Below are 16,922 nucleotides of genomic sequence, written 5' to 3'. Positions count from 1 at the left end.
AAAAGCACCTTTGCTCTTTAACGAGTCTTTACATATCACTAGCAAAACATTTAATTATAAAAACTAGATGAAAGCTATTTCAAATCAAAGCCTATATTTACAAAGGCTTGTCTGAAGACTAGTCACTAGTGAGATATCTTGCACAAGACACAGCTACAAGATATATTTATGAAAGTTATTATTAGGACTGATCACTACACACGGTCCATAGAATACTAACCGCAACAAAGGCAAAACCAGGAAGTTCTAAATACTCAGTTTTCCAACCCTTACACAGGTCAAGCCAGGTATTACAAATGGGGAAATTAGAAAAAAAAAAAAACCCTACTTCTAAAGCATTTAGCATTTGGTAGTATTAAGACAAGTATCTTAAGCCCTCCTTAAGTTCCCTAAGATTTCTGGAGAGGAAAGCAACCTCTAAAAATAGAATGTTTGCTAATTTCAACACTTCAGATCAAAAAATAGAGAGGCTTCATATAAACCAGTTTGTGAAACTCTCCCTCAGCTCACCCTTACCGATGAACAGAAATCACACCGTCGAGCCAAAACCAGTGCCTGTGTGTGCTCCGCAGAAGTGAGCACTATTTAGGCGCTTCAGAAACACATTTAGCAAGGCTTCTCATAAAACTGACGAAAGAAGGCAAGTGTGCTTGACACAACTCTAGGTGTTTACCGTTGTCAGCAGACTCGGGCGAAGGCAGAGCCTCTCGTGCGGCCTGGCGACCTCCGGCGCTCTCCTGAGCGGGGCCCGGCGCTGCCCTCACCGCGAGCCTCTTTCCGCCCTTGAGAAAGGTCTCCGCGGGGTCCCGCCGCGCCCTGGCGCCAGCGGGCGGCGCCGCGGCCCGGCCTGCCGCCGAGCTGGTCGCGGAGCAGCCGCCATCGGCCGCCGCCACGACGGAGCCGCCTTCGAGCCGCGCCGCGGCTCTCTCGGCCCCCGGCCTGCCGGGCCGCCGCGGCGCGGGCGGCGGCTCCGCCCCGCCGGCCTCGGGGGGCTCCGCCAGCGCGGGCGGCTCTGCGGCCGCAGGGGGAACCGGCTCCTCCCCGGCGCAGCTCAGCTCCCGCGGGCTCTGCGGGCCCGCGACCGCCGCTTTCCTCTTCTTGCAGGGCAGCATCTTCAGCGAGAGCGACATCCCGCCAGCGAGTCCCCAGCTCCGGCCTGGAAGACAGCGAAAGCGGCTGATCACAGGCGGAGCGCCGCGGGCAAGCCACGGGCCGCCGCCGGCCGGGCCCCTCCGCCCCGGCCCGCTCCCTCCGCAGGAAACGGAAGCGCCCTCGGCCCCCGCGCGCCGCGCACGCGCCCCGCCGCCATGTTGACTGGGGCGCGGGGCGCGCGGCCGCCATGTTTGCGGGGAGAGCGCCCCGAGCGTCGCCATCACGGCAGGGGGGGCGGGCGAGCGAGCCGCGCCGCCGCCATCTTGGCGCGTAGCCGGCCGCAAAGCCCCTCGGTGACTTCAACCCCCCGACCCCGAGCCTCGTCCCCCTTGGGAGGCTGCGCCCGCCCCTGCCGCCCGCGCTCCAGGGCCAGGCCGGGCGGGCGCTGACACAGGCGGCGAGGGCGGAACCCGGCGGTGCCGGGCGCTCCCGACCCGAGGCGGGCCGCAGAGAGTTCGCTCCCCTCACAGCAGGGACGGGCGACACCGCAAGCCCGCACAGACGCCCTAACCGCTACCCCTCGGGCGTGCCAGGGCCGCCGCGCCGCCCGGCTCCGCTCCCGCAGCATGGCCGGGGCCGCCGACACTTGCCGAGTCACCGCGGGGCGGCGGCGGGGCGGGGCGCGGCGCGGGGCGGTGCCTACCGCCGGGTGGGGCCTGCGCTGCCTCGGGACCAGTCGGCAGCTCCTGCATCCCGGGCGCGGAGCATCCTCAGGGCGGGGGCTGCTGCCGGGGCGCCTCCGCACCGGATTCCGCATCCCCACCGCGCCGGCCTGGCTCTACCATGGCTGAGATCGCCAGTGTCCGCCCCAGCTTCGGTGAGTGGGGCCGGGCCGCACGGATCCCCCACGCTCCTTCCTTCCCCTCCCCACCGCGCCGCGGGCGGCCTGGAGACAAGGCCCTGCTCAGCTCCTCGCCGCCCCCGCGGCCGGGCCGCGTTCCGCGCCATCGCCGCCATCCCGCTGCGGAGACGAGCCGTACCGTGCCGTCCTGCCCCGGCGGGCGAGCTCCGCTCCGCTCCGCGCGCGGCCTCGGTGTTAGTCCTCCCGCGGGAGCAGGCAACACCCATCGCTCTCCACCGGCATCTGGCCCCGCGCCAGGGACTCGCCCAAGTCGCCGAGGCGGTGCGGAACCAGCTCAAACCCGAGCGCGGGCCTCGGCCGCCCCGCCGCGGCGGGGGCGCTGGGTGGAGCCCCCGCCGCCCTCCGCGGGGAGCCGGCCGCCGCGCACGGACAGTGCCCGCGGCGCGGCCCCTGGGCCCCGCGGTGGCAGGTGCGCGGGGCCGGGCCGCGCCGCATGACGTTATGTCTGTGGCGGGCCGCGCCGCGCCCCAGCCTTTGTTCGCGCCTCCCCGGGGGCCGGCGCCGCCGCGGCACCGCCGCTCGGGGCCCGCGGGGGCGGCCGCGGCCCGGGCCGGGCGTGCGCGGGGCGGCGGGGCTGGGCGGCTCTGCGGCCCTCCGCGCCGGCGGGCTCCCGCTGCGGCACTGCCGCCGACGGCCCGGGCCGCGCTCGGGTGCCCGGCTGAGTCGAGAGCAGGTCCCGGAGCTGCCGGGAGATCCTCGGTGGCAAGCGAGAAACTACACGGGCCTGGTAAATCATCCAATGCACAATGGCCCCAGATTGTGCCTGTGCGGTCACGGTCTGGCTCCAGCACGTACATAGTGCAGCCTCTTTGCTGTCTAGGTCACCAGCAGAATGATCTTATTGAGATTCTGCTCGCTAATTTTTAAGAAGCTTTTTATAACCCCTTGGGTCACAAGGTGTGGTAATACAGCATTTAGTGTACATGTCAAATGTGGTTTCTCAAATTCTGAAGATTCTTTCTGTTCTCTAGCTATTGACTGACCTTCCCTTGAGGCCATAAGGCTCCATAGTTAAAGCACATTTACCACATTTCCCTTATATTCTGAAGCACTTAATTATAATTCATCATACTATATCACTTATTTAATGCACAATATATCTATTTACATTTTACATTCCATTTTACATCCTGTGCCTTTCATGGAATCCAAGAGCCACATACTCTCATAATTTAACTTTTAGCAACCAGTAGCCATTACGGTATAATGAGAGAACATCCGTATTAAAAAGAACTTCTCAGTGATTCTTCATTAGTTGAAATATTAATTCCATGACCAAAAAAAGGAGTCTTTGTTTCAATTAAATCTTAGCATCACATCAGGACCTCATCTAAGAAGTCTGAATAAAAAAGCTTGGTTCTGTTCTTTTCTTTTAGAGGGAGGAGACAAAATAGACTGTGGTACCACTTTAAACAATCTAGCACTTGCTGCTGTTCTCTACCTAATGAAACATCAAAGGATGCTTCACAACAGAAAGTATCAACTATTCTGGTTTCATTAAATTATTCTCGAGTTGTGCATTACTCGGGTATTTATACATCATGAGACTCAAATATTTGCTTCAGACATTCTAAGCGCTTCTCTATGCACAAAGTTGCAAAAGCTTAACAAAAGTTGCTTTATATCAGTTTAGTTTACAACTGTAAGAACTTAAGGAAACAGGATTACTAAATGTATGGAACAATTATATAAAGTAGCAGTCTTTGGCCAGGAAAAGAGGGGTATCATGACCAGCATAGATAAAGAGAATAGGGAATGATTTTTTCACTGCTTCTTCTAATATAAGAACCAGGCATCAGATGAAACCAGCTGGGGCAGCCTCAAAATAAAAAGTTATTTTGTCATGTCATATAATTTCAGCCACAAGGCATTATTGAAAGCCAAGTTTAAAAACTCAAAGGTGATTAGATATTTTAATGGAAGAAAAATCATAGAAGCCATTATTTGTTGCTTTCCAGCATGACTGCTCGTTGCTTCTTCTAAAAATTTTTTATCAGATCTGCAGAAAATAAAAGTACAAGAGGTAGGCTATGAAGACAGAATTAAAAAAACAACCAACCAAACTGAGATCGGAACAAGAAAGGATAGGAGTATCAGCATTTGCCCTTTCTTGCATATGCTCAGAAGCTTGTAATATCTATATAGGGCTGGACTGTAGTACTCTATTCAAATTATCTGTTAAAGACCATTTGACTCATTTCAAAAAGGAAACATTAAATAACAAAATAAAGATATATTTGTAAGTGTTTTGTTAATGTTGTTTGTGAATACTTCTTGCTTTAGTTATTTTAATGCCAGTCTATACTTGCAATGGGGCCTGAGGTGAATTTATCCATGGAGCCAATCACCATGTGAAAGTCTTCCAGCTTCAGTTTAGGAAGACTTCTGTCTAATCAAAAGCAGTTCTGCTGTTTTTGCAAAAAGGAGACATATTAGTCTTTTGAAAATAAAGAGTTTTCATTCAGCCTATCAAATGTTCAGATGATAATCTGTCAGTTTTGCTCTCTTTCCTATTAGCCTGAAGGAATAATAACCAGAGAAAATACAAAACTAAGGTGCTCTCTACAGTTTCAAATGAGAGGTTGGAAAATTTTTGCTCCTGTTTGTGGTACAGAATGAAAATATGAAAATCAGACAAGCTTACCTTTTGTCCTAATTGTTCTGTTTAGCTGTTGTCATGACAATGTTTTTTTGTTTTTTCATTTTACTACGGAAGCCGTTTGTACAACCTGTAAAGAAAGAGACGTGGAGCTAGAGGGTTTTTTTGTTTCAAAAGAAGAATTGCTTTAACGATGATTAAAGCAGTAATACCATAATAATAATACCAATATCATCATCATAATAATAATACCACCAATAATACTGAAACACTGCTTTTAGTAACTCTTAAGTTAAACTGAAGAAGTTTAGACTATATACAAGATAAACATCCTCAGAAGCACCTGCTTGTTTGCTCTTTTAATAAATTAATCTAACTCCATTTTTTCTTAAATTTAAGGGGGGGCAGAGGAAAATCCTGCAGAAGACATCTATGCAACAGAGAATTGTAATGTTACAAGAATTATAAACAATTTAAAATATTGTGTGTAGGGAAGGAAGAAATGTATTTCAACAAGGGAGCAGTTATATGATGACTGCAGTAGAGATGGACACCGATTCCCTGCGCTGTGACACAAAATGCATTCTGTGCTAAGTAGTGCTACTGAAAGAAGAGTGGTTAGGCTTAGAGGGCCTCTTCCTTCTCCCCCGGTTTATTAAACTACCCGTGATTAGTGTGTGAATGTTTCATAATGTAATCATCTGCCTTTTTTGTCTTGTTTTGAGTAGCAGTGAAATAACGTGTTGCCAGGAAAACGAGAAATCTTCTCTACAATAATCTGTTTCACTGAAAACCTTTCAGTATTGCTAGCACCAGTGCAATTTCACCAGTAGGAGCACTAGTGAAGATAAGGCACTGACAGCGACTGTCATTTTTTACCATCACTTTATGTCGCTACACAGGTTTAAGAGGAGATAGATCAGGCTGCTCAGTCAAGTGTTGAGTATTTTCAAGAACGGAGATTCCACAACCTCTCATCCCTTTTCCCGTGTTTAGCCACCCTCATTGTTATTCCCCCCCCCCCCAATATCTAATTGGAATTTCCTTTGTTGCAATTTGTGTCTTCTGCCCTTCATCCTTTTGCTATGCAGCTCTGAGGAAAGCCTGGCTCTGTCTTTCTATAACCTCCCATTAGGAAATTGAAGACAACAAAGATTTGCCTTTTGCCTTCCCTTTTAAGAGGGAACAAACCCAGCTCTTTCAACTTTTCCTCAGCCTCATGCATCTTCTTCAACTCCTTAATTATTTTGGTGGCCCTCAACTGGACTTGCTTGAGTATGTCAATATAATATACCGGGGAAGCTCAAAACTACTGATTTCATTCTGTGTTTAATAATACTGCTCTAAAGTCAACTGTTATAAATAGAAAATAATTAGCATGGTTACTAAAAATGAACACCATACCTTATTATTATGGTTTGTCATTGCTGAAGAAGACAGTTAACATAAGTTCTAGTAAATATCAGGTAATTCCTAAATCCAAATACAGGATTTTATGTCCATTGTTTTTGAACATAGTTTTTTCACATGAAAAGGGAGTCTCATAGCTGCTGGCTTGGAAGAACTTCTGTCAGCAGCTGCCGGATCATCAAAATCTGTAAGAACACAAATAACACTGAAATGAAAAAGCAGACAAATTATGAGTTCAACACAGAGGAACAGTTAAAGAGAGCAATCTCAATATTTTGACGAGACACAGAATGGGACCCCTGTGATCGTTTCATTATGGCATAGCATATTTTCCCAGAGTGAGTTGTTAGTTCCAGCACTTCCATCAAAAACTCTGTATAAATTCTCAAGTCAATTTAACTTGGGGTGGGGGTGGGGGGGTGTTGCTTCCTACTTTATACTGCTCTGTCTTTAGCTTGTACCAGTGGCCCAGTATCTGTTGTAAGGGGATAGGACAAAACAATCCCCCTTTTTAGGCCAAAGTGATTTTTTAATTGTTAATTAATAAAGGATAATTCCAGATTCTAAAAAGTGTTATGTGCATATTTACTATTCCCTGTTATTAAAATAGGATCGTGTAATGTTTCTGAACAGGACATAAAAAGAGAGGAGTCCCTCCTGCAGAGCAAGAAACTGTATTCACTTGCAAAACTTGTCTGGGAGCTGTGCTCTTATGCTGGTAACACATGAATTTGATTTGGCAAGTTAAGGCAATCAAATGTTTGAAATTCTTAGCAAGTGAAACATAGGTCAAGCATGTGTTGGGAGCATAAAATGTCTCCCACATAGCAAAATATAAATTAAAGGAATTAATTTTTTATTCCTGGGAAACTTTGATGTCAGGATTATTGAATTAAGAACATTATAATACTGTATAGATTCTCTCTCCAGCTGTACTTGGTCCTGCAAGGATACAGCAATTGCAAAGGTACTAGCTCTTTCATGACTGCTTTGTCTTCTTTACAGATGTCTCTCCAATTGTGGCAGGCCTCATTGGTGCTACTGTCCTTGTGGTGTCTGTCTCAGTAACAGTTTTTGTGTGGACATGTTGTCATCAGCAAGCAGAAAAAAAGCACAAAACTCCACCGTACAAATTTATTCACATGTTGAAAGGCATCAGTATCTATCCAGAGACCTTGAGTAACAAGAAGAAAATCAACCGAATCCGGAGAGACAAGAACGGCACTCCTAAGGAGACTGGAAGGGGAAACCATTTGGTGGATGCTGCTGAATCTGGTTTAATAGGCTCAGATAAGGCCCCCGATGGGCCAAACACAGCCCCCCATGTTGATCAGCTCCCAATAAAAGTAGATTACGGAGATGAACTAAGTCCAGATCAAAGCCTCACTCCAGGAGGGAGTAAAACCTCCTCCCCATCTTCTCCAGGGGATGATGTCATGTTGGGTGAACTGACTTTCTCAGTGGACTACAACTTCCCTAAAAAAGCACTGGTAGTTACCATTCAGGAAGCCCATGGGCTGCCAGTTATGGATGAGCACACTCAGAGCTCTGACCCTTACATCAAGATGACAATTCTTCCAGATAAAAGGCATCGAGTGAAGACTCGTGTACTTCGCAAGACTCTAGACCCAGTCTTTGATGAAACCTTCACCTTCTACGGGATCCCCTACAGCCAGCTCCAGGATTTGGTGCTTCACTTCCTGGTGTTGAGCTTTGATCGCTTTTCTCGAGATGATGTTATTGGAGAAGTCATGGTGCCCCTTGCAGGGGTGGATCCAAGCACTGGAAAGGTTCAGCTGACCAGAGAGATCCTTAAAAGGAACATACAAGTAAGTAACTTCACGTAGCGCGACATAAGACTACATGCATTATATTTGATCCCAGTTATTTTGATCCAGGAGCCTCAGTGTCTAATAAGCAGGAATACTGCAAATCCTTAGTCATATCACTCATTTTTTCCCCAGATACATATTAATAGTAATATATGGTTGTACTCTTTAGGCAGTTCTCTGCACTGTGGTTACAGAGATTTGATATCCACATATAGTCACTGTGGAGTCGTAGAAGTAATGGATGTTACAACTGATGAGGCCAAGAAAAAAAGGCAAAATCCTCATCTCCAGGTAAAAGAGCTGATGCAGTAAAGGGACGTTCATCAGTGTCCAGCATTCTTTCACATCATGTGTTTGTAGAGGAGAGCTGGAGATAAGGGTGCTCTGAATCACTTTTATACAGATTCTGAGCAATACATATTCTGCTTTTCAAAGACAAATCTCACTTAGAGAGGGAATCATCTGACTATTTTAGACACCTGCATTTGTAAGTATCTACCTCTGAATTTGTTACTGTAAGCCCTAAGTCAATGGAGATAAGTCGAAATAGTCAGTGGAGTATGATTCCTCTTGTCCTGGAGTAGATAAAGATAAAACAGCCCAGATGAATCCAAACCTAAATGACTCACTCTCTTTCCTATGAGGATAAAGTGTGTCTAAGGTGGTTATGACAAATATAGACATCTAAATTTAGGTGAAATGAATTCCATTCTTAATATCTAGTGCTGTAATTAGAAAGATGAGATGTCCATATAAAAAATAAATACTTATATTGGGGAAGATCACTTCTATCCTCAGAAAATACGCTTTGCTCAAGTATGAGGCTAATGTGGTACTTCCAATTTTTAATTTATTGATTGGTTTATTTTTGTTACCTATCCTCCAGGTTCAATAGGAAATGGCATTTGGCCTCACTTATCACTCTAACCTGCTGCAAACTGTTGCTGGGCTCTGTAAAATATTTTGATATGCCCTAGAGTGGCTGCACTCTATTTGAAAAGTTTTTTTCTACTGTATACAGCATTTAACTTATTTTAAAATTATTTAAAGAATACCCAATGTAAATTACAATGCAACATTTTCTGCCATTCCTAGATTTTGTCACTGCTTCTGACATTCAATTCCCTGCTATTATGGTGTTATCACTTTACCTTTTCCCTGTTCAGACTGGACAGACTCTCTGTTATTGTCATCCTCCTGTTCACACTTGTTCCTTTTCCTCACAAAATGTCCTCTGGGACAGCGTTAACATCTTATGACAGGAATGAGTTGCTATAATACATGCTGGACTCAGTGAACAGTTGATGAGAGAGTAAAGCTAATATAAATGCCATTTTGCAGCAAAACATATGGCACCTCCCATGGCATTCCAACCTGGTATTCATTCAAAACCCATAGACTATCTAACTGCTGACAAATCTTTGGTTTATTTTCCCCATATTAAGTTATTGCTGAAAAAGCCTGTCCTTTCCTTTAGAAATAAACCACTAGAGAGACCATGCCTCTTTTGGAGAAAAAAGCAAAACAAAACTCTAAAACAAATAGAAAGAATCCCAACAGAACCAGAGTTTTGGTGTTCACTTTGCTTTCCCTAGACTCTCGGAATGTTTTTATACTATGATAAATCAGGTGACTGGTTAAGGTTCTTTTAATGGTATTCTTTTTAACTAATTGACCCTATCTTTTAGTAGTAATTGATTATAGAGAAAAAGGTCACACTAAATAAAAATAGTTTTAATCAAGGATGCAAATTATGTAACATTTATGAGTAATCAAAAATAGCATTTACCTTAGTGTCAGCTGTACAGTCTTGAAAATCTGCACAATTTCACAATGTCAACACAGCTTCTACTGAAGATAGTTTTCAATGTAATAGGAAGTTTCAAAATCTGGAACATGGAATTGCTTTTAAAATGCAGTATATTATTGCACTGATTCAAGCCAGCAAAGGTATAGATCCTAACAGACATTTCCCATACTGTCTAAAAGACTATCTAATGCAAATTGCTTTGAAGTAACTGCATGAAATTACGTCAAAGACAAAAAGAACCCCAGAACTCTAACTAAATATACATCACCAAGGCTAGAAACATTGTTTTCCCCCTCAAAAGATAAACATGTATTACATAAAGCTTAGTATCCTATTTTCCTTCTTCATACAGATAACAAAGTCTTTGAGAAGGACCAGATCAAACAAACACACTAAACAGCTTGCGTCCCAGTGGCCTGTAATTACATGCTAGACTAGTGTAGTGTACTTTATACCATTAAGTAGCTGGCAACAATAGAAGGCTATTAAAATGGCAAAAAAGAGGTACTCATCCCTGAGTCGGAAAAAGCAGCAAAGGCAGTTTGTTATTTTCAAACCTTGATTTTGTATCATATTCTTCATGCACAGATAAGTCCCTTATCAAAAGCAATCAGGTAGTACAGAGTCACAGAATACAGAATAATTTAGATTGGAAGGGACCTCTGGAGGTCATCTGGTTCAATCCCTTGCTCAAAGCAGGGCCAATTTTATAGTTAGATCCATCAAATAACATACATTTAAACAGAAAGAGGAATTGGGGAGATCTCCTCTTTGTCACTTACATGTATTGGTCTTAGGATCTTTGTCGATTGTATTCTGGTGTACTGAAGGAGTCAAAGTTCTTAACATTTCCTCTTGGGCCAAGAACTTGTGAATACATGGTCTTCAAATTAAGTACATGGGAACTATTCAAATAGAAAAAAAATCATTACAATTATAATGAATATTTCCCATGTTTAGGTTTACACTGATAATTATTAACAATTAATCTGAATAATAGTATTTAGAAGAACTGAGTCACCACTTGGGTGATCGCCAGAGCATACAGCTGGCTCTCTTACTGCAGGTCATGTTTATTGTCGCGATTTACCTGTTCGAAGTGAGGAAAATTCTTCTTTTGTGACCACTAATATTTTCTTCCATTCATACTGCAGGGTTAAAGGTACCAGATTCTAGTGGGGACAGAGGGAGGGCAAGGTGCTAACAGTCAGAACTGTATTGTACAGATATCTGAATTGTCACAGTAGTTCTGCTATCAGTCCTGTTTTCCTGACACCCCACAATTTCATACCCATTCCTAATACTGTTTTCCTTGATAGCAGATGAACTTAATCTAAATTAGTGCCATCTCAGTGAAAGTCAATGAATGCTGGCTGGAAACCAAAATTAGTATTCATGATCTTAATAATGCTACTCTTTGGAGTGGAACCATTTTATCTTCCAACTGTTGCAGGCTAGATTGATGGTGAAACTTTTGAAGCATGCCAAAAGAATTTGAGGTGGTCAGCAATCTAAGCTTCACCAAAGTCAACGAAACTTAGGCTCCTAAAAACCACAAATGTCTTTGGCACCAGACTTCAAAAGACAGCCAGAGCCATTCCTCTGTCAGAACGTGCTTACCGTGACTGCCCTCATGGAAACACAAAATTCAAGGGAAAAGACTGTAGTGGTGCTTACCATGCTCAACAGGCATATGGTGCGGAGTACAGGATTATTCGCTTAATGCCACTCTGTTCTTCTCCAATCACTCCATGTGCCCAAGGCACTTGCCCTGGTTTCTTGTATTTAAAATGGACTCCACCTAATTCTCCAACTTCCTAGGCATAAAGCAAAGGAAAATTCTTGTGACCTCCAACATTTGCTCATATTTATAAGACCGGTTGTCCTAATAAATTGTTTCTGCTTCTTTTTCACAGAAGTGCATTAGCAGAGGAGAGCTGCAAGTCTCATTGTCTTATCAGCCTGTGGCACAGAGAATGACTGTTGTGGTGCTGAAAGCCAGACATTTGCCAAAGATGGATATCACTGGCCTCTCAGGTAGAAGCTATTTTCTCCAGCTCTAAATGTGGTTGCACGCTGCTTCACACAGTCACACATGAATGCACAGAGGGCAATTTATAGCTTGACTGGACACACTGAACACAATACAATTTAGAGGTGGTTAGCAAAATGTTACATTGTTGCTTGCAATACCAAAGAATATCTAAGCATAGCTAAAATACAAGCTGGGTCAAGAAGAGAGGGAAAGAAATAATCCACTTTACAGACAGACTATGCTATCTATTAATTGTTGGATGGGAAGTGTGTTACAGGGGAAAAATTATGTATGTTCTGATATGTAACAGTATTTGAGAGAGAAATCTCAGTCACTAGAAGTTCACTTTCAGATCTTTTCACCTGTCTTATCTGAACATTTTTGTTGCATACTTTCCATTTTCCTCAAACTCTTTCTAAGGGTGATGGATCACTACAAGTAACAAAGCAGATTACAAATCAACAGATGGTTATACAAGCAAGACCAGCTCATTCCTACTGTGATACCAGCAATTGTATCTTTGTGGCATCATCTAGTTTGTTTTATGAAGATAGCGTTTTCCAAATTCCATGCATTTCCATGCTTCTTTGGGGAAAACTGTGTGGAAGCTCAGTGCCTCTATGCTGTTACCAATCATCATTGCCCATACCAGCATTTTTTCCTCTAGGAACTGCACTTCCACTGCTTACTGCACGTACCTCAAATCCTACCCTTAGAAGAGGGGGGGAGAAAAAATAGAGTCAAAATAGAGAGGTGTAAATTCATATGACATTAGAAACATTTCTGTTACTTTTTTTGCTGGGAAGCTCCGCTGGTTGAAGAGTAAGAACAACTGTTCTGGCTTTCCTGTTGTGTAGCCACAGTGTCTCAGATTCCTGAATGCCCTAGCAATTAAAGGTTTTCTGCAGAATTAGGGAAAATGGCTGGAATCACTTTAAGATTCAACATAGCCTGACTGATAGCAAATTTAGTTGTTTTTGCAGTTTTCTCCTGTGCACTTCAGAAAGAATGCAGACTAGCCTTAATTCTCTATTGTGGGCCTTAAACTTTGCACTAGTTTTCTCAAAAAAAAAAAAAAAAAGAAAAAAGAAAAGAAAAAAAATAAATGTTGCTTTCCATATGTGGTCTCCGGTTACAGAATAAATTTTTAGCAATTGTTCTTCTACCTGCAGAATGTTGCAAAGCTGAATTCATTTCTTTACATGATCTTTATATTAGATATAAGATCATTATTTCAGATGGATAGAGAAGTGAAAATTAGCCATGGTGTCATCTAGGCAAGTGACACCCAGCTTCAGAACTTTTGTTGTATGAAAAAAAAGCACTGTGGTCCAACTATCTTAATTTTAATCCTAAATAAGCATCCACATAAAGAGTGAGCTGACTGAGAGAGAAATTGAAGTGAGGCTGATGGACAAATGAAATTTTTTTTTTTTTAACCTTCTTCCTTTTCAGTACCTTCTACTATAATTGGTTTCTGTCTTCAAACAGTTAAAACTGTTTTGCCACTTTGTGGGGCTAGTTCCTGAAATAGGGTAAAAATATTTCTTGTTACGGATGACAGTGAAAATTGAAATGTTTTGGCCAGTCAGGCACTGATCTCACTGAAAAGCTACACATTTGGTACTTCTAGGATTAATTACTGCAATTTACATGTGACTATTGTTTTCCCCAGCCCCTGTACAATGTTGAAACTGGTGAAGACCTTGAAGTGCTATATAGTTATTTAAAAACATCAGCTGGTTGCTTTGCAGCGAGAAAATAAGCAATACGCCCCCACTGGGATAGCCGAAGTCAGTAGCTTAGACTTACACAATCAACTTTTAGGTGGCTAAAGTTCAGCAAGCCAAATCCTATCCAGTACTTCCAGGAGCATTACTGGGCTGTGTTATTAGTTTATTTCTCTCTCCTCTCTGGCAGATCCCTACGTTAAGGTGAACGTTTATTATGGGAGAAAGCGTATAGCAAAAAAGAAGACTCACGTGAAGAAGTGCACTTTGAATCCCGTCTTCAATGAATCCTTCATTTATGATATTCCTGTTGATCTCCTTCCTGACATCAGCATTGAATTTCTAGTTATTGATTTTGACCGCACCACAAAAAATGAAGTGGTGGGACGGCTGATTTTGGGAGCACACAGCATCACCGCAGGTGGTGTGGAACACTGGCGAGAGGTGTGTGAGAATCCTAGAAAGCCAGTTGCCAAATGGCACAGCCTGAGCGAATACTAGCAGAGGCTGCGGCAGCGACAGATGACTCATAGAACAGACTTAAACCTTGTTTTAGCTGTAGAACTAAACTTTCGTAACAAGCAGCTGATTGGTTCTCTAGTGATGTGATTTTTGCAGGGCACTAAAATTCTAAATAGCATTAAATTAAAAAATACCACAAATATATATAACAGTGTAATCACGCTATTGCATGCCTAATACAAACTGAAATTAGTATAACTACCAATATCAAGTTGCAGATTTTAATACAATTATCTGTCACTATGGAAGTTGTGTTTGTGCCGAACTGTCTTTGCTGGTATTCACCAAAATTGGCCTCTCTTTATTAGGCTTCTTCCAAAGTTTCTGAATTCTGCTGTTTAACCTCTAGTTTCTTGCTAGTTTGCCTGACCATTGATTCTTGCAGTTCTGTTCTTTGCTGGTTTGGGAGTACCAACTGCATTTCCATACAAAGAAGGTCTAGAATTCTGCACTAGTACAAAAGGAAAATACAGGGGAAAATGGCTCTTCCCATCAAAGAAAAAAATAATTTTGTAATCCAGTACTAAAATACTTCCATTTGTGATATACTTGTTATGGAGCTATAAAGTCACAATATAAAAGATTTGCATCTAAAATTAAAACACTAACAAACTGATCACTTTGCTTTTGCCACACAGAAATTAGCACAGGCATATCTTACTATCAGAATTGAGGAAACTCCAGTCTCTATTACATTGTATTTAACCCTGTCTGTGCACAAAGGGCCCAAGAAAACAAATGACCATATGTCATTGATTGTTAAGGAAACTCTTGCTAGTTCTTTTAAACATTAAATTTGAAATTCTACGTGATTGGTAAATTATAATGGATAACATATCTGACATATGAAAGTATTTTGGGGAGAGAGGTTTTAAGTGAAAAGGTTAAACACGCTTTTCTTCATTCATACTTGAGTCAATTTGTATTATGATCTTGTAGTTGTATAAGAGCCAGCTCTCAAAAAGAGTAAATATAGGCCAAAGTTTGTTCCTGCAAAATGCGTCAAACTCTTCAAGAAGTTAATTTTTAGAATTTCAAAGCAGCTTGAGCTAGCTCTTAAATAGTGGATATGACTTTTGAGAATTAGAATGTGCTTACTGTCACCTTTGAAATGTAAAAATATTACTTGATAAATGTGACCTGTAGCACTTCAGGCTATTAACCCTGAATAGTCACTAGTTTTGAACAGAAGTTCATAGAGTGAAGTTCTGCAAACACAGGTGAAGTTTGGAAGTAGTTGCATTAGATCTTGCTGTTAAAACACTAGCCTAAGGACTTTTTTGTACAAGACAGTAGTATCTTGGCAAGTAATTTCATTTGTCTTCTTATTACATTCAAACCAGAAAAGATATAAGGATGATACGTGGCAGCAAATAATGGCAAGCTGAACGTAAATAGTTATAACGAGCTGTAGAAATTCAAATTATTTTTGAACACTACAATGGAAATATAAAGCAGAACTGAGCTTGGAAAGAGGCACGTAGAATACTGCAAGTTTTCAGTATACGTTTAGTTGCTTCCAGGCAGGCAGGCAGTTCTGTGTCCTGTGGAATGTAAATAATGTATTATAATTAAAAATTTTTAAGATCATTTAACTATTTACAGGACTTGACTATTGAATTTTAGAGCCCTGTTGGAAAAATGATCCTTTCCACCTTCTTGCTAATGAAAGTAGAATAATTGAGCAAGTCTTACTCAGTTTTCTTTCCAACCGCAATGTAAAGCAACTGCTGCTGGGAGGGCTCTTCATGCAAACAGCACTTAGTAACATTTTGGCATCTCTTCCTAAGAAATTATTTTTGGAAAGTTGAATTTTCTCACTTCTAGCTAATTACTCATTGGAACTTCAAGGCAGAGTGTTTTTTTTAACAACAGAAGTTGCACTGAAGCCGAAGCCCTATTTCTCAGCCTTACAGTGCAAATTGAAGTGTGGACTTCCATTTGTGCTTTACTGATCCCAATTATGAGGACTTCTGCCTGAGATTACAGTAGATTTTATCCTTGTCTTAAATCCGTTATAGCTCACGCTCTATTAGTGGCTCTCAGCCACAAACCAGAGAACAAATTCTCCCTTGGAAATTGGAGTAGATCTATTTCAATCCTGATTTTTGCACTAAGCAATCTTGTTGCTGAAGTTTAGGAACTGTCACTATTTTTCCCCAGAACCATGTTTTCCAACATCACTCCAAACATTTGAATAGAACATACCAACAAAAAAAAGTTCCCTTTTTCCTTCAGTGTGAAAAGTATGCTTAAGCCTAGATGGTCTCCTTAAGATTCCTTTAGTTTAAAAGGAAAGATGAACTTCTTGTCAAGGAAACGTGCTCAGGGTAAATAGACTTAGGCTATTGGGCAGACACGAGTAGCTCCACCACTCTTCTGGAATAATGGGAAACTGAAGATGTGCAGATTCTTTTTTTTTTTTTTAATGTAAAATAGACAGTAAGTGACAGCGGACTCACTGTAAAATCTCCCAGATGTGGTTATTCTTTACCTTGTGTCTTCTATTGTAAAATTAACTTGGACAGTTACAACTTTGTGTGAAAAAAGAAAAAAGGCAAAAAACTAACTCAAAATGTGTGAAACTGCATAATGCTGTACGCTAATCTACACTATGTAATGCTATCTTGTATGTTGAATTTGTTAACGCACATTGAGCGTGCAAATAAAAATTAAATCACTTTAAATAGCTGCTGCCTATGCCCCGTTTGACTTTAGGCAATACAGAATATCTAACGATACAGAATACTTCTAAAGATTTGTTTCTAAAAGATGTGCATTTCTGCTGTGACTTAATTTACAGAAAAGGCGCACACAAATCTCAAAGAAATAAAGGGGCATAACAAAATCCAGGCAATTGAAGTATAATACTACTTTTATCGCATTTTATCGCATTTAAAAACTCTCTATAACCCACAGAGCCTAGTACATGGATATAATTTGGCATGAGCGGATATTTGCTGGCTGGCT

The 16,922-nt window shown here is 42.5% G+C and overlaps 2 protein-coding genes and 1 long non-coding RNA gene across 6 annotated transcripts in view; 1 reads left to right on the top strand and 2 right to left on the bottom strand.

Moving 5' to 3' along the window:
• LOC106494336 (GON-4-like protein) overlaps positions 1 to 786 on the bottom strand; it is a 29,413-nt gene extending 28,627 nt beyond the window's left edge. For 2 of the 3 annotated variants that reach the window (XM_067313259.1, XM_067313261.1), the window contains exon 1: positions 674 to 786. The gene's annotated coding sequence lies outside the window, so the exon portion shown is untranslated. The remainder of the gene's footprint in view (positions 1 to 673) is intronic. The other variant, XM_067313262.1, reaches the window with a different exon arrangement.
• Positions 787 to 1,817: 1,031 nt separating this feature from the next.
• Positions 1,818 to 16,639, top strand: SYT11 (synaptotagmin 11). Its single transcript, XM_067313268.1, has 4 exons — positions 1,818 to 1,969; positions 7,029 to 7,852; positions 11,582 to 11,702; positions 13,621 to 16,639. Exons 1-4 carry the CDS (start codon positions 1,936 to 1,938, stop codon positions 13,929 to 13,931), a joined length of 1,290 nt encoding a protein of 429 aa, XP_067169369.1. The 5' UTR covers positions 1,818 to 1,935; the 3' UTR covers positions 13,932 to 16,639.
• On the bottom strand, positions 2,819 to 8,453 carry LOC106494340 (uncharacterized). Of its 2 annotated transcripts, none has more exons than XR_010886624.1 (4): positions 8,355 to 8,453; positions 6,018 to 6,208; positions 4,659 to 4,743; positions 2,819 to 4,013 (listed from the first exon to the last, which is right to left on the bottom strand). It is a non-coding gene; the product is annotated as an uncharacterized lncRNA (long non-coding RNA). The 2 variants fall into 2 exon arrangements; XR_001294281.2 differs by lacking the exon at positions 8,355 to 8,453 and adding an exon at positions 7,583 to 7,619.
• Positions 16,640 to 16,922: the final 283 nt, after the last annotated feature.

The sequence above is a fragment of the Apteryx mantelli genome, chromosome 31, assembly GCF_036417845.1.
Source record: "Apteryx mantelli isolate bAptMan1 chromosome 31, bAptMan1.hap1, whole genome shotgun sequence".
NCBI lineage: Eukaryota > Metazoa > Chordata > Aves > Apterygiformes > Apterygidae > Apteryx > Apteryx mantelli.
This window is presented reverse-complemented; position numbering and strand designations above follow the sequence as displayed.

Coding starts and splice junctions, on each gene's coding strand:
- SYT11 (XM_067313268.1), top strand. CDS start 1,936: ATGGCTGAGATCGCCAGTGTCCGCCCCAGCTTCG. Junction 7,853..11,581: donor TCCTTAAAAGGAACATACAA/GTAAGTAACTTC, acceptor TCTTTTTCACAG/AAGTGCATTAGCAGAGGAGA. Junction 11,703..13,620: donor GGATATCACTGGCCTCTCAG/GTAGAAGCTATT, acceptor CCTCTCTGGCAG/ATCCCTACGTTAAGGTGAAC.